The 24,245-nt window shown below is 43.7% G+C and overlaps 1 protein-coding gene across 1 annotated transcript; it reads right to left on the bottom strand.

Moving 5' to 3' along the window:
* On the bottom strand, positions 1-24,245 carry LOC116622104 (zinc finger protein 501-like). Its single transcript, XM_032388297.1, has 5 exons — positions 23,992-24,245; positions 8,270-8,350; positions 4,686-5,004; positions 3,249-3,375; positions 1-2,384 (listed from the first exon to the last, which is right to left on the bottom strand). Exons 3-5 carry the CDS (start codon positions 4,716-4,718, stop codon positions 1,111-1,113), a joined length of 1,434 nt encoding a protein of 477 aa, XP_032244188.1. The 5' UTR covers positions 4,719-5,004; positions 8,270-8,350; positions 23,992-24,245; the 3' UTR covers positions 1-1,110.

The raw sequence follows: 24,245 nt of genomic DNA, 5'->3' as shown, positions 1-24,245 counted from the left end.
ATTTGGGGGATAATAGGTCTGTTTTTGACTTTTCACCCTTGAAAGCAGTACTTTTTTTTGTCCCTAATAAAGTAAAATATTTAGACTCTCTTAAGTTTGTTTCTATCCAGAACATGTTTGTAAAAATCTAGTCAAGACAATATAAACAATGACTACATGGGGGGAAAGGGGTCCTTAGAAAGGTTCATTTATACTAAGTTTGAAGTTTTATTTGTGGTGGTCAGCAGCATAGATAAATGAAGCAACATCTTGGTTCTCTCAAAATAATCAACATTAAAGGAAAATGGTTTTTAAAAGTAAACACTGGAGTTATATATATATATAGATTTATTACCATCTGTGGTTCGGTTATACAATTAATATGTGCAGTTTTACAGCCTGTTCATTAACCTTCAATAAAGCTTTATTAAAAAAATCAAAGAGAGGTCTTAAGTCCCCCCACTTTTTTTTGCACAAAAGTCCATCGCCCCTCATTGTACGTCAGGGAAGGGATGCCCTGCATCACTGAGAATTCAAGATAATTTCGATCCTGGTGAGCAACATCCTGTTGCCATTTTCTGGACTATAAAACTTAAGTCTGAGAACAGCCTCAGGTTCCTCAACTACAGATGTGGAGTGTTATAAACTTGAACCACAGGCATGGTCACTGAAATATCTGTGGATGTAAGTTCCTGTATCATCCCACAGTCCTGTTTCTGTACAAGTCACCTGGCCCCTCTATGTCCTCTTACTACAAGCAGTGATACCCAGAAAAGTGAACCCACACATGAAGGCACATGATTCCTTTGCAGTACTTGGGACAACTTCCCCCCACCCTAGTGTTCCACAGTATGTGGTGACACAGAGATTATGCTGTTCTCATGGCACTCTAGGAGGCCTGGGAAGGTAAATAGTATTCTGAACTCCCACCCCCCAAGCTTCATCAAAACTGGGTCAGAAACTTCGTGAGGAAGAAGGGAAACAGCTAGCCCTTCATTCAGAAAGTTCAAGAGAGAGCAGGGGAAGTCTTTGGGGGACTCTCTTACCCCTGGTTTATATAATATCCTAGTTGGTTCCCTCAGAGTGAATGTTAGACCTTATAGGGAAGGCTTTCCCACTGCATTCATGAGGTTATCTGGTGTGCAGTTTTCGGTGTTGAATGATGTGGGAGCTTTGGCTGAAGGATTTCCCACACTCCCCACACTCGTAAGGCTTTTCTCCTGTGTGGACTCTCCGGTGCTGGATGAGGTTGGACTTTTGGCTAAAGGATTTGTCACACTCACTGCACTTATAAGGTCTGGCTCCAGTGTGAATTCTCTGGTGTTGATTGAGAGTGGACCTGTGGCTGAAAGATTTCCCACATTCGCCACACTCGTAAGGCCTTTCTCCTGTGTGAATGCGCAGGTGCTGAACAAGTTTGCATTTGTAGCTGAAGGATTTTGCACATTCATTGCACTTGTAAGGCCTGGCTCCGCTGTGAATTTTCTGGTGTTGAATGAGGTTGGAGCTTTGGCTGAAGGAATTCCCACACTCCCCACACTTGTAAGGCTTTTCTCTCGTGTGAACCCTCTGATGTTTAATGAGAGTAGAGCTGTAGCTGAAGGCTTTCCCGCATTCGCCACACGCATAAGGCCTCACTCTAGTGTGAATCTGCAGGTGCTGGACAAGTCTGAATTTGAAGCTGAAGGCTTTTCCACATTCACTGCATTTATAAGGCCTTGCGCCAGTGTGAATTCTGTGGTGCTGAATGAGATTGTAGCTTTGGCTAAAGGATTTCCCACATTCATTACACTCGTAAGTCCTTGGTCCTGGGTAAGCTCTCGGGCAATTAGTAAGGGTGGAGCTTTGGTTAAAAGGTTTCTCACAGTTATCCCAGTCCTGATAACCTTCTCTGGTGTGAACCTGCGGATGCTGGAAAAGCTTGTATTCACAGCTGAATGATTTCCCATAGCTGCTGCATGTGTGAGGACTTTCTCTACCCTGAAAGGACTCCTCAAGTTCCAAGCTGCTGTGTGGATTGGCCCCTTTGAGAGTGGCCTGATGCTGGAGAAGACTCAATATGGCCAGGAAGTCCTTCCCAATTTCCCCACAGGGGAAAGGCTTCCCTGACACATGCAGTTTGTAGCTTGTCACAAGCTCCATGTCCCATCGGAATGGCTTCTCTTCGTTGTGCTGGTGAAGATCTGCACTGAACCACAGTCGTTTCCCACATGCCTCGCAGGTGTAAGATTTCTGCCCAGGGTGTGATCCTTGGTCCTCAGCCATGTACAAAATGTCTCTCCCAAGCAAGACACACTTCTCACAGGGCTGAGCTTTCCAAACGGAGGAATCTGGACTTGGAGTCTTGCCCAGTGCCATTTGTTGCACAGAAACGGCCTCCTCGTCCTCCATTCCATACCAACAACCTGAAAGTACAGAAATGCTGGTGTGAAATATGTGTTATCTTTGGTGGAAGCTGTCACAAATGTCTGTCGTGCACAGTTGAATAAGGCCACTGGATATGTTTTCAAAAAGAGGGTGTTGGGGTCAGGTTGATAAAAGGGGCTGGAGTCCCGGAACTGTAAAGTCACAGGTGTTAGGGAGGCCTCACAAGATGGGGGTGGTGGTGGTGAGGTGTGTGAAGCACAGAAGCAGCAGCAGGGTCTCAAATTCACTCCTCTGCCCCCGGCCTGCAGCAGGGCTGGAGTGCTGTGTGCAAGTTTAGGCCTAGGGCCAGGAACAGATGGTTGCAAGTGACTAGATTGCTAGTCCAAGACTAAGGAGGGGTGTATCCAATGTTGAGAAACAGGTGTGAAGGTATGAAAGGTGGAAGCAGTGCAAGGGGTTGAAAACTGAGGAAGAGGGAAGGAAAGGGAGAGAGAGGTGTGGGCACTTCCATCAAGGATCCTGGACTCCTCTAAACCCCAGCTGAAAACTGGGACTTGGATGAGGCAATGACAGGACCGGTGATGCTCCGGAGCAAATTCATGCATGACCAAAACCAGAACATACTCTAAGCAGACCCCACGGGAATAGCCCCTCGTCCTCAATGCAACTGGTGGCCTCAGACAAGAAGAAACATGAGCTTCTGAGAAGGAGGGAGAAAACCTGGGCAGGTGCCATGGGTGTGGACAAGAGTGGCCGATGCTAACCCATCAGGCTCCTGGGGGGGTTTGCAGGCAGCTCTACAAGAGGGTTGTTGTTGAGCCCACTCCTAGTGATGGCAGTACCCACGACCCAAACGTGAGAAAAAAAGCAGAATCTGGCTGGGGGAGGGCTGGGGTTCTTACCCAGTGAGATCACAAGTGCAAAGTTCTCCAGCATCACATCATGGTACAGGCATCTCTGAGTCTCATCCAGGAGACCCCACTCTTCCCACGAAAAGTATACAACCACGTCTTCAAAGGTCACACTACCCTGCCATGATTGGGGAGAGATGAAACCACAAACAGCCCTCCTCCAAAGGACCCACACTCCAGGCCCGGCACCCGCCTGCCCCCACTCATCCTCCTCCCAGGCCTCCCACCTTAGAGGAGATGTCCAGCCGTATAAACAATAGGCGTGGGGGCAGACAGAATCTTAAGCTCATGGCCAGGTGGCAAGGCCTCAACAACCTCCCCAGTGCATTCACCAGGCACAACCAAAGATCGCCTGAACTACTGCTCCTCAGTCCCTAATACCAAGGAGATGGGAGCCATGAGCTCACACACCTCTTTTATAGCTTTATGGCATCATGAGTGCTTGGCAAGTCAGAGCCCACGGCCTAGGGCAGCCTCAAGTCTACTATCAAGGATACTAGAGCAACCCCACTAAAATTTAAAATCCAATATCCCTATATCCAGATATGGGGAATGAGTATTTAAATAGAACACCAGGCCAAGTATTTAACCCTTAAATTAAGCTCATCTACCAGGCTCCAGGTAAGGATGCCATCACTAAGCAGCAGCCTGCTCATGTCTTCTCTTCCCCTCGAAGTCTTCTGTCCCTTACCTCTGTTTGAGAGACCACTTGCTGCAAAAAGCAGGTCTAGACTCTCAGTACCCATCCTCTTCTGCTGGGCCTTTTAATAATCTTCTCACCATCATTTGAATTTCCCTTCCTCCATGTGACACAAAGTTCCACCTATGTGTCTAAGGCTGAACCCCACCTCAAATCTGTAGACTTTTATATCCAGCTGCCCACCTACTGCCAGCATGGAGTAGTATTTTCTGAAACATGTCAGGCTCTCTTAATACGGTTGCTGAGACAAAAAGCCCTAGGGGTCATCCCTGTCTCCTCCTGTTGTGTCTACCTTACTCTCTTAAAACCCACCCAACACTTTCTCTTACTTCCAGAGCCACGACTTACATCTCTGTAGTAACGTCAGATCCAAGCCGTCAGAAGGAAAGAACACGTGCATCTCCCTGACTACTCACAGCTCAGCCATACTGGTAGCTGTGCCCCATGACCACCTCATTTTGCTGACTTTTGCTAGACCTGCAAACACTTCCATCCATATAACCTCTAGTTTGATGTCATTCCACCGTCCTGGACACCCTCCCCCTTACATGTCGGGCTCCAAAAGTGCTTCATCAGTAGAGGTGTGGGGCTCAATGAGCTCCTATCTCCACTGTTCCTGATTGTCCCTCGGCCTGTGAATCCAGGCCTTTCCCTGCTTACGGTGGAGACCAGGTTTGGCCTGGGCCACAGCGATGCAAGCAGGGGTCCTGAGGGTCTTAGGCATTTACCTGAGGTGGGTCCCTGGGTGTGGCCGCCGCCATCGGACTCTGTGGGAAGAGCAGGGCCGGGAGCAGTGCGGTGCCGCGGGGATGCCTCCTCTCGTGCCTCCCCAGTCGTCACCTTGTCCTGACCCTGTGCTCTGGAACCTCTGAACAGGAAACAGACCTGAGAGCTGCCAAAACGACTGCCACAAGGACCCCGGAAGTCCTGCCCCGACGTGATGGCACACACGGAAACGCCCGTCTCCTGGACCTTCATTGGCTCCACGCGGGCGTCACTCGGTGCACGGTCCTCTGGGCAATGCCGTTCTTTGTGCTCCACAGGCCTCTGCGAAGGGTGCCACACATCAGAAAGTCCTGGGCCACTGGGAAGTGTGGTGAGGGGGCTGTGTCCTGGGGAGTTGCCTGCAACTGATCACTTTAATGTTGTAAGCACACTCCCAAAGGTGACAAATCCAAATGGACGGACCATCCCATAGAGTTACTCGTAACAGTGTGTCTGACCTTGGGGGGGAGAAACTGGGAAGGATGTGACCTCACCTCCTACTTTTTTGCTTTTCTCAAGGTGCACTGCCCATTCTGTGCTTTTGTCCAACATCAGAAAGCCACCGATTCTGGTATTTGGAGGAGTATGAGGGGGACTACAATAGCCTTACAGCCACGAAAGTGATTCAAAGCTTTCAAAACCAAATTCTCAACGCAGAGTGGTCTCCAGACTTTGCAAATGCTAGGAGTTGTTAAGTTCCAAACCAAATTCCATGTCCTATTAGAGATTCACTGACCCCAGCTGCGCCTCCCTAGCTTACAGAGCTGTCTGCAGGACCCCCCGTGGAAGGGATACGCCCTTGCAAGGACTGGGAATACACGAGTACTCACTTCCGTGGAGGTAGTTCTATCTATCTAGGAGGTTTGAATAGATGAAGATATAGATCCATTAAGGACAGTGTGAGCTGCTTACTCCTGAACTGAGGTGCCACAGAGCACATACCTAGTCTTACTTTGTCGCAGTGATTTGGTAAATCTGCATGTATATGAAGGATACGGCATCACAGATGCTAGGAGTTTCTCACTGGAAATGCCATGTAAATGGAAGCGCCTGGGAAGGAGAAGCCCTCCCACAAGTGTGTGCGTGAAGAACATTCCCAAAACAACTGCATGAAGAATTTTTTTGGCTCTTAAATTAGGAAACACTCTAAAGCTCATAACTAACTCTCCTGTGGAACAATTTAGCAGGTCTGTCATTTCCAGGTAATGAAGCCCTAGTCAAAGGGCCATCCAGAATTGATAAATGGTGTGGTATCTGTTCTGACGGCTCCACCTTCAGGCTTCCTTATTTCCCTCCAACAAGACAGTAGTGAAATTACGCCTATTAATAACATTAGAACACAACTGAAAGGAAGGGCCTTGTACATCTTTCACTTTAAATCAGAAGCTAGAAATGACAGCCAAGTGTAGCCCAGTTGTGAATGCAAAATAACCACAAAAAGCCTTTGAAGGGAATAAATAAAAGTTAAAAGTGCTACTCCAGTGAACACACAAATGGTAAGAAAGCAAAACAGCCTTACTACTGATAGAAAGTTGTAGTGGTCTGCAAAGAAGATCAAAGTGGCCCCAAAGTTCCCTTAAGCCAAAACCCTTAACTGTCTCCAATTCTAGGAAGGCTGAGGTGAGGAGTCGGCAGAAGGATAAGCTGAAAGTCAGCAGAGAGGCTGGTTCCTGAGGTTGAAGGAAAATACAAGGTGAAGCAGCTAGTGCTGATCTGGACGATTAGCTGAGATCAGTCGCGAAGGTGGCTACACTAAACCACAAATTTTCAAGGTAGACAAAACAGCCTTCTATTGGAAGATGCCATCTAGCACTTCCAGAGCTAGAGATGTCAAGCCTGCCTGGCTTCAGAGGAGAGGACAACTGTCTTGTTAGGGGCCCAGTGCTCATTTAAGAATTAAGCTGAATCCACTCTGCCTGAGGTATAAATGGAACAACAAAGCCCAGATGACAGTACATCTGTTTATATGTTTATATGGTTTACTGAATACTGAGACCTGACTGCTCACTGACAATGCACCCGGTCACCCAATCACCCAAGAGCTCTGATGGAGATGCTAACGCAACATCCATTCTGTAGCCCATGGATGAAGGAATAATTTTTGACTTTCAAGTCTTTGTAAGGCGAGAGAAGGGATTTAGGACTTCCATGGAAGAAATAACAGTAGATGTGGGGTGGAAACTGCAAGACAACTAGATGTAAAGAAGATGTGACTGAATGGCTGTAAGGTACGATCTCATGATAAAACTTGAACGGATGAGGGGCGCCTGGGTGTCTCAGTCGTTAAGCGTCTGCCTTTGGCTCAGGTCCTGATCCCAGGGTCCTGGGATTAGGAAGCCTGCTTCTCCCTCTCCCCCACTCCCCCTGCTTGTGTTCTGTCTCTTGCTGTGGAATCTATTCCTGGTGAAGATGCTGAAATGACCAAAGAAGGTTTTTCTGAAAGGAAGAGTCAACTGCTATGGTAAACTTCATTGTCTTGTTTTAAGAAATTGGCACAGCCACCCTGAGCCACAAACAAAAAGATGAGGACTCGCCGAAAGCTCAGATGAAGGGTGTGCAAGAAAATATTCTTCTTAAGTAAGGTCTGAATATTGGTTGTTTTTTTGACCTAATGGTTTCTGTACACTTAAAAGACTACAGTGTAAAGTGTAAACCTAGCTTATTATTATATATGTACTGGGAAACCAAAAACTTCATTTGACTTGCTTTATTGCAGTGGTCCAGAACCCAATCTATGCCTGTAGTATTTGCTGGAGCTGGCTCTAAAAATGTAAGCAGCAGCACAGGCAGAAAGGAGCCTTCCCTGGAGCATCCATTATGTGACAAAAGCAAAAACTTTTTAGAAAAGAGGAGTGTCCTCCCTCAGAAGACAGAAAGTTGGCACTGAGATCAAACTACACAAACCAACCTCCAGCTTTCTCCCATTTTTTAAACCTCTTGTGCTCAGAGTGTGTAGGGAAAGAGGGAAAGAGGTCCCTACCCAAGAAATGTGCTCTTTTCCCTGTCATTCATAGCATTAGATTAAAAATGCTATTTAGACAGACATTTATTATTCATCACAGTCCACATGCATTGTCTCTTCACACAACATTTTTCACCCAATGTGTTCATAAAATAAATATGTTGGGTATTAGTTTAAAATTCAAATCAGCATAGGATTTCTACTGTCAAAAAGCCAAAATCATGAAATTCTGAATTAATTGCTTACACAATGGCTCCTTTTGGCTCCTTTTGTATCCTACAACTGTTACTCAACACTGAATTTAAAATTATTCCCAGCAGATTAACTGGCACAGTTTATGAGACTACAAATATTTTTTAAAGTGTTACTAAATACTACACAATTGCATATTCTGGAGGGAACTTAGAGCCCAAAGACTCTATGCGGAAAAAGTTTTCCTTGCCCCCAAAGCAGAACGGAGAAACACGTTTGTCACTGCTAATGAAGTAGAAAGGGCAGAAATGTTGAGAAAGATGAAGACACAAGGGAAGGGAGGTGGTCGTGAGCCGAGAGCTCGGATTCACAAACAGGGTCAAACATACTCACCAGGATCAGGATGGTGCATACGGCCCTCGCCTCACAAGAAGAGAGCTACTGCTGAGAAGGTACTCACCCCTCTGCTTGTATCTGGAAAGAACAAAGACAAGGTGGAGTCAGGCCCACCATGAGGCTCAAGCACATTATATCAATATCCCTGATGCTGTAAAGTTTCGATGCCTCCTAAGCTGCTCAATCTGTCTGCAACAGCCCAGGGAAAATGTATCCATTTCCCTCAAGTACTTAATGTTCTGCTTCTCAACAAAACTGATACGAACTCATGTAGAAATGTCTGAAGTAAAGGGGGAGGCATCTCCAAGGACCCCAAACTCTAGTCTGAGTGAGAAAGACAATATTCTGATTTAAGTTAGTGGAAACTACCTTATCAATTTAGACAGCATGCTAAGGCTGACTTTAGTGATGAAGAAAGAAAGAATACTGGGCCAGCAGACTGGGTCATTATCATTATACCTACCAGAGAATTTCTTTGTTCACATAATGAAACAAATTGTTTCAATTTAAATTATATATTATAAATTATATAACAATTCAACAATAAGTAATAAATAGAAATATTTATATTATAAACGGAAAACAGTCTGTGTGCTTAATAATACTAGATTTAAAATTCCTAAAAATAAAAAAATGAAGCTTATATTCACAAATCAATGTTCACAGTATCTTTACTCATTATATAGCACAGTACTAGGAACAAACGTCAACGGATGAATAACTGAAAAAATTCTTCAACATCCATACAACGGAATACTCTCAAGCGTGTTACATTTAGTAGGAAAAAATTTCATAAAACTACAGAGATGGAGAATGGATTAGTTAGTGCTTTTCAGAGGACAGGGAGGGGGGTGGAGTGTAAATTGGTGTGAATACAAACAGCATGAGGAAGTTTTTGCAGTCACAAAACCAGTTTTATATCTTGATTGCATTGGTGGTGATCTGAATCTCTGTATGGGGAAAATTTTGTAACAGTACATACACATGTGCAAGTTAGAAACTGAGTAAGATCTATAGCTACCTAAGATGTCATCATTTTGGGAGGCTGGGTGAAGGGAACATGGGACTTCTATACTATTTACGCTGTGAATCTATACTTATTTTAAAAAGAGAAGTTAAATTTATTCATTTGAGAGAGTGAGTGCACAAGTGGGGGGGGAGGGGCAGAGTGAGAGGGAGAAGCAGACTCCCCATGGAGCAGTGAGCCAGGTGGGGGACTCAAGCCCAGGACCCGGAGATCATGACCTAAGCTGAAGGCGGACACTTAACCATCTGAGCCACCCAGATACCCCAAGAGAAGTTAATTTTAAATTCAAGAATATAACTGCTGCAAAGAGATGACAACACGCCATGGAGAGGACACCGCGCCCCTCTAAAACTGAAGAGTGGTTTGCGCACAAAGAAAAAAGGAAAGATTTCCAAAAGCCTTTTAGCATTGTGGATGTCAGATCAGAAATTATACATTTGGGAAAAGTACTTCTGTTTCACAAATGTATTCTCCTTAAAACCAAATAGGACTACTCTGACATTGCCTGAGCACACCTCAGATCTCTCTGCCTGAGTTGCTTTGTCCTCAAATAGCCACGTGAAATGCTTGCTGCCAGGTCCTTTCATGACAGCCCTATTTAAAACAATAGCTGAAAAATGCACTTCGTGTACAGTTCTACATGTTTTGACAGCATAATCACAAACTCATAAATTTACAGAACAGCCCCGTCTCTCCACAAGTCCTCCCTACCCCAGCCTTACGAAACCTTACAATGTGAGGTCTGTCCCTCAGGTTTTAGGCACACACTTTCCCAGACAGGCATCCCTACAAAACGCTGATGTGATTCCTCGTGGATGTTCACAAGTGCTTCCGTAGCGAGCGTGTCTGCCAGCACAACCGTGTGCGTGCGTGCGTGCGTGCACAGTCCTGCGTCTGCGTGTTTGTGGGTAAGCAGGGAAGGGAAAGGGACAGGGAAGGGTATTGGTGACTACTCCTAAAGCTGATCCAATTGTATATCCTAAAAGATTCGGTTATTCTGACTCAAAGTAGTGCAATTGCATATAAATGCATCAAGGCCCCAGAACGTCTCCCAAGTCATTCACAAGGTTCTCCTAAGAGCCTGAAGCTAAGTGGACACTTACCTGTGTACCAGTATTTTGTGTGCTTTCAGGTTTTATCCTACCAGCAGTCACCTAAGTGATAAATGCCCGCTTCTTTTTATCCTTCTTTATTATAGAGAATAACCAGGATTGCAAAACATGCTCATAGTGCTTTCTAGTATACCTAGAGTTCCCTGACAGAGCATAGGATATCCAGTTTAATGTGAGTTTCAGATGAATAATTTTATAAGGTATATTGCAGGGGACATACAGTAAAAAAAAAATATTGTTTATCTGAAATTCACATTTAAGTGAGCGTCCTGTATTTTTATTTTCTAAATCTGGCAACCCTAAGTATGCTGGTTGGTAATGCACTATTTCAACTGTGTGTAATTTTAACATGTTAAACTGGCCTTTTTAGTTTCTTATTATTGCTTAAACAATACAAACTTATTATATTACAGTTCTGGAAGTCGGGAGGTCCAAAATGGGTCTCAGTGATGTCAGCACGGCTAACTTACTTTCTGGAGGCTCTAGGAAAGAATTCATTCTTTTGCCTCCTTTAGAGGCCACCCACGGACCTGGGCTCATGGCCCCCTTCCATCTCAAAGCCAGCAACGGCCAGCTGAGTTGTCCTCACCGTGCATCACTCAGACACTTCCCATTTTCTGCCTATCATTTCCCCATCCAAAAACCCATATGATTACACTGGGCAGGCCCAGGTAATCCAGCATCCTCTCTCCACTTCTAGGTCAGTTGATTAGCACTCTTTACCTACTACTACCTTAACTCTCCTTTGCTGTGTAAGTGCGACATTATTCTACTTATCCCATTGGCTTAGAAACTACTGTAACTCCCCAAATCCAGCACAAACCTTCCCTCTCATTAACAATAACACTGGGTCATATGAGTTTAGGAATATCTGGTGCTGGGTCCACCTTAGGCCCTCCTAATATGACAGTGACTCCAAGAACTCCATCTTTTTAGGGGGTTTCTGCTTTATCCTTAACTGCATATTGATACCATCGGGCAGAGAAAGAGAAAAAAGAAACAAATCGTTTCCCCTCTTCTTCAGGATTCTATGCTCCCCCCTTACTGCTTTCATTCCAACCATTCCAACCTCAGATACTTTACCTTGCTGGAAGTAAATGTATTTTTTATTTATCTGTATCTTTGTGGTTGTATTAAGCTGTGAATACATTGAAAGTGTACAGTGTGGCGAGTTTTAACACAGATATATACCACCGAAACCATCGCCACAATCAAGACAGGAAACATATTCGTCGCCGTCCAAAATTTTGTCATAATCCTTTCCACTACGTCCCTCACTCATTCAACCACCATTCTCAGGAAACCACTGATCTGCTTCTGTGATAACGGATTACTCTGCATTTTCAAGAATCTTAAATAAATGGAACGATGCTGTGTGTTCATTTTGTCTAAATTCTTCCACTCAGCCTAATTGTTTAGAGACTCATCCATGTTGGTGCATAAATCCATATTACATTCCTATTAAGTAGTGGATATGTGCCCCCCAAATTCATATGTTGAACCCCTAACCTCAATGTAATGGAATTAGAAGGTAGGGTATGGGGAGGTAATTATGTTAGATAAGGCCATCTGGTTGGGACTCTCATGATGAGATTACTGCCTTTATAAGAAATACCAGAGGGGAAGATGGCAGAGTAGGAAGAGGAGGGCTCACCACCCACAGATAAACCAAGGCAACAACTACATATAACACAACTCACTCTGACAACGGCCTCAAGACTAGAACACTTATTCCACAGCTGAAGACAAAAAGCCAAATGGAGTAGGTAGGAGGGGGTTAGAGATGTGGTGCAGAACCAAACGCCTCGCACAGCAGGCCACAAGTGGGAGGGATATCACAGGCACGTAGGTAAGAGGATCAATCCCCACACTGGGCACTCCTGACCCTGGGGACCTGCACAGGAAGATGAGCCCCATAAAGTCTGACTTTGAAAATGAGCAGAGCTTAACCCTGAGACATCCGAAAATCAGCAGGGCTTAACTATGGTAATGGCAGAGCCAGAGGCTACAGGAAACGGAGATTCTGTTCTTAAAGGGCCAGCATACTATAACACTCAGTCTGAAACCTAGCACAAAAGGCCGCAGTTTGAAAAGCACCTAGGTCACAGGTGAAGATTTACTAATTCTGGAGCATGTGCCAGAGGAGCAAGGATCTGGAGAAACCTTCTCAAGGCAAAGAAGTGCTGGCAGAAGGAAAAAAAAAAAAAGAAGTGCTGGCAGAGACCATTCTTCTGGCTCTCCTTCAGCCTAGCTGGCTGGATGCTTCTGGGAGCCAGTTCTGCTCCCCCAACCCTAGCATTCCCTTGCAAACCCACCCCACCTAAGCTACCCATCCCCTCCAAAGCAGCTCCTGTCTTGCCACAGCGCATGGGCAGCCCCAGCTGGGACAGGCACCTCTTCAAAGGGACTCCTGCCCCAGGGAGGAGGAAACGGCCCCACCCACCAGCATACCAGCAGCAGCTACAGCTTGGTCTCTCAGCCAGCCACTTGCAGGAGTCTGGGCTGAGGGCCAGCCCCACCCACCAGCATGCCCACAGCAGTCCCTGGCCAGTTACAAAAGAGCTCAAAAAGCACACACAGGGGACACACCCTACAGTGACTGGTTCTGGTGACTGGGGGGACTGCACTACTGAGACCCACAGGATGCCTTCTACATAAAAGGTCACTACTTTCAAGACCAGGACCTGTAGCTGACCTAATACATACAAACAAACAAGGAGTCAGACAAAACGTGGAGAGAGGAATATGTTTCAAACGAAACAAGACAAAACCTCAGAAAAAAAGAACGAAATGAAACAATCTACCTGAGAAAGAGTTCAAAGTAATGGTCCTAAAGATGCTCACTGGTCTTGACAGAAAAGTGGATGAGTTCAGTGAGAACCTCAATAAAGAGATACAAAATATAGGGACACCTGGGTGGCTCAGTTGGGTAAGCGTCTGCCTTCGGCTCAGGTCATGATCCCAGGGTCCTGGGATCAAGTCCCGCACTGGGCTCCTTGCTCAGCAGGGAGCCTGCTTCTCCCTCTGCCTGCTGCTTCCCCTGCTTGTACACTCTCTGACAAACGAATAAATAAGATCTTTAAAAAAAAGGGGGGGGGGAAGAGAGAGAGAAAAGAAAAAAGAGAGATACAGAATATAAAAAAGAACCAGAAATGAAGAATACAATAACTAAAATGAAAACCACACTGGAGGGAATCAACAGATCAAAGGATGCAGAAGAATGGATCAGTGATCTGGAATATATGGCAGTGGAAAGCACCCAAGTCTAACAACAAAAAGAAAAAAGTACTTTTTTAAATTGGGGTAAGTTAAGGAACCTCTGAGACAACATTTACATTACAGGAGTCTCAGAAGGAGAAGAGAGAAAGAATGGTGCTGAAAATTTTCTTAACCTGGGAAAAGGAAACATCCAATCCCAGGAAGCACAGAGAGCCCCAAACAAGATGAACCCAAGCAGGTCCACACAAAGACACGTAATAATTAAAATAGAAAAAAACCTCAGTCAAGAGATGATCTTAAAAGCAGGAAAAGAAAACCTAATAGTAACACACAAGGGAGACTCCATAAGGCTATTAGCAGAATTTTTTCAGCAGAAATATTTCTGGCCCAAAGGGAGGGTCATGATATATCCAAAGTACTGAAAGGAAAAAACCCTACAACCAAGAACGCTTTCCCCAGCAAGACTATCATTCAGAATTGAAGGAGAAATAAAGATTTCCCAGACAAACAAAAGTTAAAGTTCATCACCTCTAAACTGGCTTTACAAGTAATGTTAAAGGGATTTCTTTCAGCAGAAAAAACAAAAACATAACTAGAAGAAAATTATGAAAGGAAAAAAGTTCCAGTAATAAATATAAATATATAATAAAGGTAGTGGATCAATGACTTATAAAGCTAGTATGAAGGCTAAATAGCAAAAGTAGTAAAATCGATTTTACCTACAAAAATTAGTTATGCAATACACACAAAAGAGATGTAAAATATGGCATCCTATACATAAAACATAGAGGGGGGAGTAATAAATGTAGTGCTTTTAGAATGTGTGTGAATTTAAGTGACCATCAACTTAACAGAGACTACTATATATTTGGAATGTTATATATGAACTTCCAAGGTAACCACAAACCAGAAAACTGTAGTACTAATGAAAGTCATCAAATCACAAGATAAGAGCACAGAAGAAAGGAACAGAGAAAAATTACCAAAAAAAAGGGAAAAAAATCAAAATGCAGTAAGTACATACCTACCAATAATTACTTCAAATGTAAAAGGACTCAGTGCTCCAATCAAAAGACACAGGGTGACTGAATGGATTAAAAAACAAAAACAAGGCCCATCTATATGCTGCCTACAAGAGACTCACTTCAGACCTAATGACACATACACACTGAAAGTGAAGGAATGGAAAGACATATTCCATGCAAATGGAAGTGAAACACAAGCTGGGGTAGGAATACTTATAATAAACAAAGTAGAGCTTAAAACACGGATTGTAATGAAAACAAAGAAAAGCACTGCATAATTATAAAGAAATTAATCCAACAAGAGGATATAACAATTGTAAATATCTATGCAACCAACACAGGAACACCTAAAAATATGAAGCAAAGATTAGCAGACATAAAGGGAGAAACTAACAGAATACAATAATAGAAGGGGACTTCAACACTCCACTTACATCGAGGGATTGATTGTCTACACAGAAAATCAGTAAGAAACGGTGGTAATAGACCACAAAGACTTAACAGACATATGCAGAATAATTCCATCCCCAAAGAGAAGAATACACATTCTTTTCAAATGCACATGCAACATTCTCCAAGACAGATCACATGTTAGGTCACAAAACAAGTCTCAGTGAATTTAAGGAAGACTGAAATCGTATCAAGTATCTTTTCCAGCCACAACAGTATGAAACTAGAAATCAATTACAAGAAAAAAAAATGGAAAAAACACAAACACATGGAGGCTTAACAACATGCTACTAAACAGGAAGTCAAAGAAATCAAAGAGGAAATTGAAAAACAGCTGGAGACAAATGAAAACAAACCTAACACTTCAAAATCTTTGGGATGAAGCAAAAGCAGTTCTCAGAAGGAAGTTTATAGCAATACAGACCTACGTCAAGAAACAAGAAAGATCTCAATCTAACCTTATACCTAAAGTAACTAGAAAAAGAACAAACAAGATCCAAAGCTACTAGAATGAAAAAAACAATAAAGATCAGAATGAAAATAAATGAAATAGAGATTTAAGAACACTAAAAAAAGATCAAGGAAACTAAGAGCTGGTTCTTTGAAAAGATAACATAGATAAACCCTTTAGACAGACCCATCAAGGCAAAAAGAGGACTCAAAATCAGAAATGAAAGAGAAGTTACAACTGACCTCACAGAAATATAGAGGATTCATTATATACCAACAAATTCCTAGAAGAATACAACCTTCCAAGACTGGATCACAAAGAAATAGGAAATTTGTACAGACTGTTTACTAGTCACAAAACTAAATCAGTAATCAAAAACCTCCCAACAGGGGCGCTTGGGTTGCTCAGTCAGTTAAGCATCCAACACTTGATTTTCGCTTAGGTCATGATCTCAAGGTCATGAGATTGAGCCCCACATGTGCTGGGCGTGAAGCCTGCTAAGATTCTCTCTCTCTCTCTCTCTCTCTCCCTTCCTCCTCCACTCCCCCCCACCCGCCCCCAAACAACCCACAACTCCCAACAAACAGAAGTCCAGGACCCAGTGGCTTCACAGGTGAATCCTACCAAACATTTAAAGTGTTACCACCGGGGCGCCTGGGTGGCTCAGTCGTTAAGCGTCTGCCTTCAGCTCAGGTCATGATCCCGGGGTCCTGGGATCGAGGCCCGCATCGGGCTCCCTGCTCCGCGGGAAGCCTGCTTCTCCCTCTCCCACTCCCCCAGCTTGTGTTCCCTCTCTCACTATCTCTCTCTCTGTCAAATAAATAAATTTAAAAAATCTTTTTAAAAAATAAATAAATAAATAAATAAAAGTGTTACCACCTATCCTTCTCAAACTACTACAAAAAAAATAGAAAAGGAATAGAAAAGGAATGCTTCCACATTCATTCCTCAAAGTTACCCTGATACCAAAACCAGATGAAGATACTACAAAAAAAGAAAATTACAGACCAATATCCCTAATGAACACAGATGCAAAAGTCTTCTACAAATTGCTAATTTAAACTAAATTCAACATACATTAAAAAAATCATTAACACCCGTTCATAATAAAAACTCTCAACAAAGTGGGTTCAGAGGGAAAATACCTCAACATAATAAAGGCCATATATGAAAAAATGACAGCTAACATCAAACTCAATGGTGAAAAGCTTCAGCTTTTCTTCTAAGAACAAGACAAGGATGCCCGCTCTAACCAGCTTAATTCAACAAAGTACTGCAAGTCCTAGCCATAGCATTCAGACAAGAAAAAGAACTAAAAGGCATCCAAGTTGGAATAAAAAAAGTAGAACTGTCACTATTTATAGATGGCATGATACTATATATAGAAAACCCTAAAGACTCCTCCAACTAATAAATGAATTCATAAAGTTGCAGGATACAAAATAAATATACAGAAATCTGTTGTGTTTCCCCTCCCTCTGCCTCTCCAGCTCATGCTCATGCTATCTAAAATAGCTGAACAAATCTTTAAAAAAAAAAAGAAAGGGGCGCCTGGGTGGCACTAGGTCATGATCTCAGGGTTGTGAGATAGAGCTGCGCATCAAGCTCCATGCTCCTTCTCCCTCTGCCCTTCCAACTCATGATCTCTCTTTAAAATAGATGAATAAATCTTTTAAAAAAAGAGAGAAAGAGATCTGTCGTGTTTCTATACACTAATAACAACCCAGGAGAAAGAGAAAATAGGTTAAAAAAAAAAATCGTAAGAATAAATAAATAAATAAATGATTGGGAAAACAATTCCATTTATGACTGGATCAAAAGGAATAAAGTACCTCGTAATAAATGTAGGCAAGGAGGTGAAAGACTCATATTCTGAAAACTGTAAGGCACTGATGACAGAATCTGAAGACAATACAAATAAATGGAAAGATATACCACATACCAAGTTCACAGATATACCATATACCCCTTCACGGAATGGAAGAATTAATACTGTTACAATGTCCATACTACCCAAAGCAATCTACAGATTCAATGCAACCCCTATCAAAATATCAAGAGTATTTTTCACAGAAGTAGAACAAAGAATCCTAAAACTTGTATGGAACCACAGAAGACCACAAATAGCCAAAGCAAGCTTGAGAAAGAACAACAACACTGGAAGGATCACAACCAGATTTCAAATTATACTACAAAGCCACAGTAATCCAAACAGTATGGTACTGGCAAAAAATACACACATAACTCAATGGAACAGAATAGAGCCCAGAAATAAACCCATGCTTATATGGTCAATTAATCCATGACAAAGGAGGCAAGAATATACAATGGGGAAAAAGAGTCTCTTCAATAAATGGTGTTGGGAAAACTGGCCAACTACATACAAAAGAATGAAACTGGGCCACTTTCTTACACCATACACAAAAATAAGCTCAAAATGGATTAAAGACCTAGAGGTAAGTCCTGAAACCATATAACTAAAAGACATATGCAGTAATTTCTTTGACATCAGCCTTAGCAACATTTTTCTAGATATATCTCCTCAAAAAAGGGAAATAACAAAAATGAACAATTGGGACTACATCAAACTAAAAAACTTGCACACAGCAAACCAAACATCAACAAAACAAAGAGGCAACCTACGGAATTAGAAAAGATATTTGCTAATGATATATCCAATAAGGGGTTAATATCCAAAATATATAAAGAACTCACACACCTCAACACCAAAAAACCCCAAACAATCCAATTAAAAATTGGTAGAAGACCTGAATGCACATTTTTCCAAAGAAACATACAGATGGCCAACACATATGAAAAGATGCTCAACATCACTAATCTTCAGGGAAATGCAAATCAAATCCACAATGATTTATCACCTCACACCAGTCAAAATGGCTAGTATCAGAAAGACAACTCTTGTGCATTGTGTGTGTTTGGGGGTGGCAGGTGGGATGTAAAGTGGTGCAGCCACCCTGGAAAACCGTATGGAGGATCCTTAGAAAACTAAAAATAGAAATATATATGATCCAGTAATTCCAATTCTGGGTATCTGCCTGAAGAAAATGAAAACACTAATTCAAAAAGATATACGCATCCCTGTTTACCACAGCATTATTTGCAATAGATAAAATACTGACCCAACCTAAGTGTCCACTGATAGATAAATGAATAAAGATGTGGGGTGTGTGTGTGTATATGCATGCAAGGGAATATTATTCAGCCATTTAAAAAAAATTAAATCAGGGGGCGCTTGGCTGGTTCAGTTGGTAGAGCATGCGACTCAATCTCCAGGTCGTGGGTTCAAGTCCACACTGTGCATGGAGATTATTTAAAAAAACAAAAAAACAAAAAAAAAAGACAAGAGAAGACATGTTGCCATTCACAACAATATGGATGGACCTAAGGGGTATTATACTAAGTGAAATAAGTCAGAGAAAGACAAATACCATATGATTTCGGTTATGTGTGCAATCTACAAAACAAAACAATCAAACAACAGCACTAACAGAAGCAGACTTATAAATACAGAGAACTGGTGGTGGCCAAAGGGGAGGAGTGTGGGGAGATGGGCAAAAGAGGTGAGAGAGATTAAGAGGTACAAAATTCCAGCTCTAAAACAAGTCACAAGGATGAGAAGTACAGCACAGAGAATCACTGATAATACTGTAATAGCTTTGTTTAGTGATAGATGGTAAAGTATACTTATGATGAGCATTTTGTAATGTGTGTGTGTATAAAGATTTTATTTATTTATTTGAGAGAAAGAGAGACAGAGAGAGAGAAAGCACGAGCAAGGGGAGGGGCAGAGGGAGCCAAGCAGACTCCCTGCTGAGCAGGGAGCCCTACAGGGGTTCGATTCCAGGACCCTGAGATCATGACCTGACCCGAAGGCCTACTCTTAACAGACTGAGCCACCCAGGCGCCCCTTTTGTAATGTATGTAATAGTCAAATCATTATGTTGTACACCTGAAACTAATATTAATGTCAACTATACTTCAATTAAAAAAGGGGGGGGGGGACATCAGAGAACTTGCACTTCCTGTCTTTCCATCATGTGAAGACACAAAAAAGCCATCTGCAAACCAAGAAGAGTCCTCACCAGGAACCAAGGCAGTAAGCTCCTTGATCTGGACCGCCTTCCCAGCTTCCAGAACTGTGAACAATAAATTTCTGTTCTTCAAGCCACTCAGTCTATGGTATTTTGTTACAGCTGACTAAGACAATTCTTATTTATTTCTGAGTGGTATTCCATTATATGGAGGTACTATAATTTGTTTATTCATTCAACTGTTTTTGATGGACTTTGGGTTTTCCCCCCTTTACCATTAAAAATAAAGCTGCTTTAAACATTTGTTCACAGGTCTTTGCATTAACATATGCTTTTATTTCCGTTGGATAAATACCTAGGAATGGGATGGCTGGGTGGTATAAAAGCTGTATGTTTAATTTTAAAGACACTGCCAAACTGCCTTCCGAAGTGCTTGTACAATTTCCCTTCCTACCATCAGTGGATGAGAGTTCCACATGCTCTACATGCTTGACGACAGCTGGTATGGTCAGAGTTTTTAATTTTAATGATTTTAAAAGTGCACAGTGGTTAAGTCATTATGGGTTTAAGTTTTCATTTTCCTAATGACTCTTTCCAGCATCTTTTTATGTAATTTTTTGCCTTAAGTTCCTTTGGAACTATCTGTTCACATTTTTGGCCTTTTTTTTTTTTTTTTTTTTTAATTGTAACTATTGAGTTATAAATGTTCTTTATGTATTTTAGCTCCTTGTCCTCTGTTGGATATGTTTTGCAAATAAAGTCCCTCTCTTCTCCTTCTGGGCCTGCCATAATGCATATATTGGTCAGCCTGCTGGTATCCCATAAGTCCCTTAAGAGGGACTCCTCTGACTTGACAATTTCAAATGACCTGTCTTCAAGTTTATAGATTCTTTATTCTACCTGATCAAGTCTGCTACTGAACTCCTCTAATAAATTTTCCAGTTAATTGTTGTATTGTTCAGCTCTAGAATTTCTGGTTGGTTCTCTTTTACAGTTTCTATATGTTGATATTCTCACATCGTCCATGAATTGTTTTCTCATATTGTTGTCTGTGTTCTCTTAAGTCACTGAGCATCTTTAGCACAGTTGTTTTAAAATTCTGTCAAGTAATTCAGAGGCCTACATTTTTATAGGGCCAGTTTCCAGACAATTTATTTTGTTCTTCTGACTGGGCCATGTTTCCTTATTCCTTTGTATGCTCTGCAATCTTTTGCAAAATTTGGGCATCTGAAAAAACAGCCAACAGTTCCAGTCATTAAGAAGTGGGCCTGTGCAGGGGAAGACCTTCACTCATCTCCCTAGCTCAGAGGTTCTGGCGTCACTCAAATCTCTTCTGAGAATGCATATTCCCTATGCTTGTGTGTGTTAACTACAGCATACAGGATTGCCTTTAAATATCTTAGTTTCCCGGAGAGGCTCTTCCTTGCTTCTTTTTAGAAGCCGCAGCCACTTCCTGCCCCACAGGACGGCACAGGCATCTCCCTGGGTCTCCCCATGTTACCTACTGCATGGTATCCAGAGAGGTTCTCATAAAGCCAATCAAGACCCACTGACCCTCGTCTGATGATCCTCACTGTAGAGGCAGCTCTGAAGCTGGCTATGTAGTCCTCCTGCTTCCTGCTGAAGTCTGTTTCTTGCTTGGGCGCCTGGGTGGCTCAGCTGTTAAATGTCTGCCTTAGGGGGGCGCCTGGGTGGCTCAGCTGTTAAATGTCTGCCTTAGGGGGGCGCCTGGGTGGCTCAGTCGTTAAGCGTCTGCCTTAGGGGGGCGCCTGGGTGGCTCAGTCGTTGAGCGTCTGCCTTCAGCTCAGGTCATGATCCCAGGGTCCTGGGAGCGAGCCCCACGTCGGGCTCCCTGCTCCACGGGAAGCCTGCTTCTCCCTCTCCCACTCCCCCTGCTTGTGTTCCCTCTCTCGCTGTGTCTCTCTGTTTAAAAAAAAAAAAAAAAAAAGTCTTTCTTGCTCCAACCTTCACAGCCCAGAATGACCTGCAGATTTCAGATACCCATGGCCTCATTCCATTTCTGTGCTGCACTTGCTGATCATTCTGCAGTCAGAACTTTCCTCTTTTGACTTAACCCTCATTCAAAGCCCAGCCCCACTAGCCACCCATCTGAGTCCTAGTGGTTCTCACGGATTTGCCCCTCTAACCTTATCCTCCAGACTGAATGAAATATCCCAGGCCCCACCAAGGTTGCCACAAAATCCATGAAGTCCTTTGAATGGAATAAATACTAGCTCCAAGGACTGAGTATTAATGCGCCAACTCCTATGCCTCTGTACCCATCTCATGTCCACTCTTCTACTGGTACCCTTCATTAGTTCTGAGTCTACCCTGTCCTTGACATTTTCTCCCTTTGTGCCATTTACTTCTCTAACTTATTTAAGTATGTGAAACTCAATGCCATCAACCAGATATCCAAGCAAGAGGCCCAGTTCCCAGCCACCACCTTTCCTTCCCTAGTCTGGAAATGGTTTTACCGTCATTACCTAGAGACTGCCCCTCCCAAATGGAACTCACCTACCCGGACATATACAGTAGCCACAATATGTTGGATGTCTCCATCCTGAACTCCTCCCCAGAATTCCAGAGACGCATGTCCAGCTGCCTACTTGGTGCCTTCACTCAGTGGTCTCTGAAACACCTCAGATCTTAAAAGAGCCAACAGAAAGTTCCTGATATCCCCAGTTAAAATTACTCTATGGTGAACTTCCCCTTATCAGTTGAAATTTTCATCCTTCCTGCTGCTTAGATCAAAACCTTAGGGTCATCTCTGAATCCTGTGCTTCACTTTCTCACTGTTCTAGAAAAAATGTTTATGTCCCCCCAAAATTCATATTTTGACACTCTACCCCCCACAAACTGATGGTATTAGGAGCTGGGGCCTTTGGGTGGAAATTAGGAAGGAGGCCCTTACTAGACACAGAACCTGACCATGCAGGCATCTTGATCTTGGACTTCTCGCTTCCAGAACTGTGAGAAATAAATTTCTGTGGTTTATAAGTCACCGAGTTTGTGCTATTTTCTAATATAGCGATACAAGCAGACCAATCATGTGACTTCCCTTGCACATTAGGAAATCTAGTTGACTCTTAATAAAAATAGATCCAGAATCCAGCCACTTCTAAGCCACCACTCTGTCCCATGAACCCTCCACTGGCCCACTACAGTGGACTCCACCCTAGTTTACCTTCCTCTTCCCTCATCCTCACAATCTGTCCTCTACAGTGCAGCCAGATGAAGCCTGCTGAGAGCTGGCTAAGGTCATCGCCCTCCTCTAATCCAAAGTTCCCACCACCTCCAGTACAGATAACCAACTTCTCAGGCAGCCATTCCAGTCCTGAATCCCATCTTACTGCTCCCACCTGAAGGAAAGGGAATCTATGGTTTCCTTAATGCTCCCAGCTCACCTCTCCAAACATTTTTACACCCCTGTACTGAGATAACCTTTTCACACCTGTTCACATCAGGTGCCCAAAATGGAAATACCTCCATATAATTCCTCCTACGGACCCAGGGCGAAGGCTAGGGGTTTCTCCAGGGTCCCTAGACCCAAGGTCTGGAAGAATGGCATGCAGAGTCCCGGGACACTACAACGGAGAATACATGAGTGGGAGGAGGAGCCAGTGAGGGACTAGGACACCCTACACATTCCTGCGTAGGTTCCGTAAGTGTGTCTGCAGCCATGTTTTAACGGGCAGGTTACAGATGAACACAATGTAGGGTTTCGATGGGCTCAGACTCCTCTGTGTACCTATGCCTGGCCGGTAAGCCAGGTGAGTTTATAACTGGATGTCCACCTTTTATGCCTCAGTGTTTCACCTTACTAGCTCTGGGTCCTCGAAGATTCAACCTCCTAATGCCTCGCTGTCTCCATGACCCTCCTTCAGTCTGTTTTTCCAATCAACAACCTTTGGGAAGCTTTTGAAACCCTAATGTAACTCGTGTCGCTCCTTTGTTTAAAATCATCCACAGCTTCCAGGGTCCTGAGAACGCAGGCAAAACCCTCGGCCTGCTCTTCCAGGTGTGCCTCCGCCCCAAACACTGTTCCCCGCAGGCACAAGAGCCCCAGCTCTCCCGCATACTCCCAGCTCGGTGGCACCTGCACGCCTCTGCACAGGTCGGTTCCTCTGCCGGTAACACTACCCCACACCGAATCACAGCAGTAAAACTGAACACGCCCCCACACCGAATCCCGTCGGTAAATTAAACAGGGAAGCTGAGATGTCAGGTTTATTCAGGGCCATTGTCAGAAAGGGGACCCCACCTACCAGTGCCTCGTTATCCTGGACAGTAAGACCTGGGATGTGAGCACGTGAGCAGGCGCCCCTCAACCGGAGCTGTAGGATCTGGGTGGCGGCGAGGGGCGGAAAACGCAGTATTTACCTGAGCCGGGTCCCTCAGCGTGGCTGCCGCCATCCGGGCCTGTGGGCGGAGCGGGGCCGGGAGCGGGCAGAAGGTTCTTACACCGGCCCCGGTGCGGGGCACCCCGGGCGGCGTCGCCTCGCTTCAGACCCGCCTCTGTATGGCTGGGCCAACGACTCCTCTGAGTCCTTCTCCTGCAAGTCACCCCGCGCACGCCCTGCGCTCCGGAACTTCTGCCCGGATGAACACAGGGGAGAAGCCAAAATGACCGCCCG

Source organism: Phoca vitulina, unplaced genomic scaffold, assembly GCF_004348235.1.
Source record: "Phoca vitulina isolate PV1807 unplaced genomic scaffold, GSC_HSeal_1.0 scaffold52, whole genome shotgun sequence".
In the NCBI taxonomy this organism is placed as follows: Eukaryota; Metazoa; Chordata; class Mammalia; order Carnivora; family Phocidae; genus Phoca; species Phoca vitulina.
Note: the sequence above shows the minus strand (reverse complement) of the source record. Positions and strands in the feature narration are given on the sequence as shown.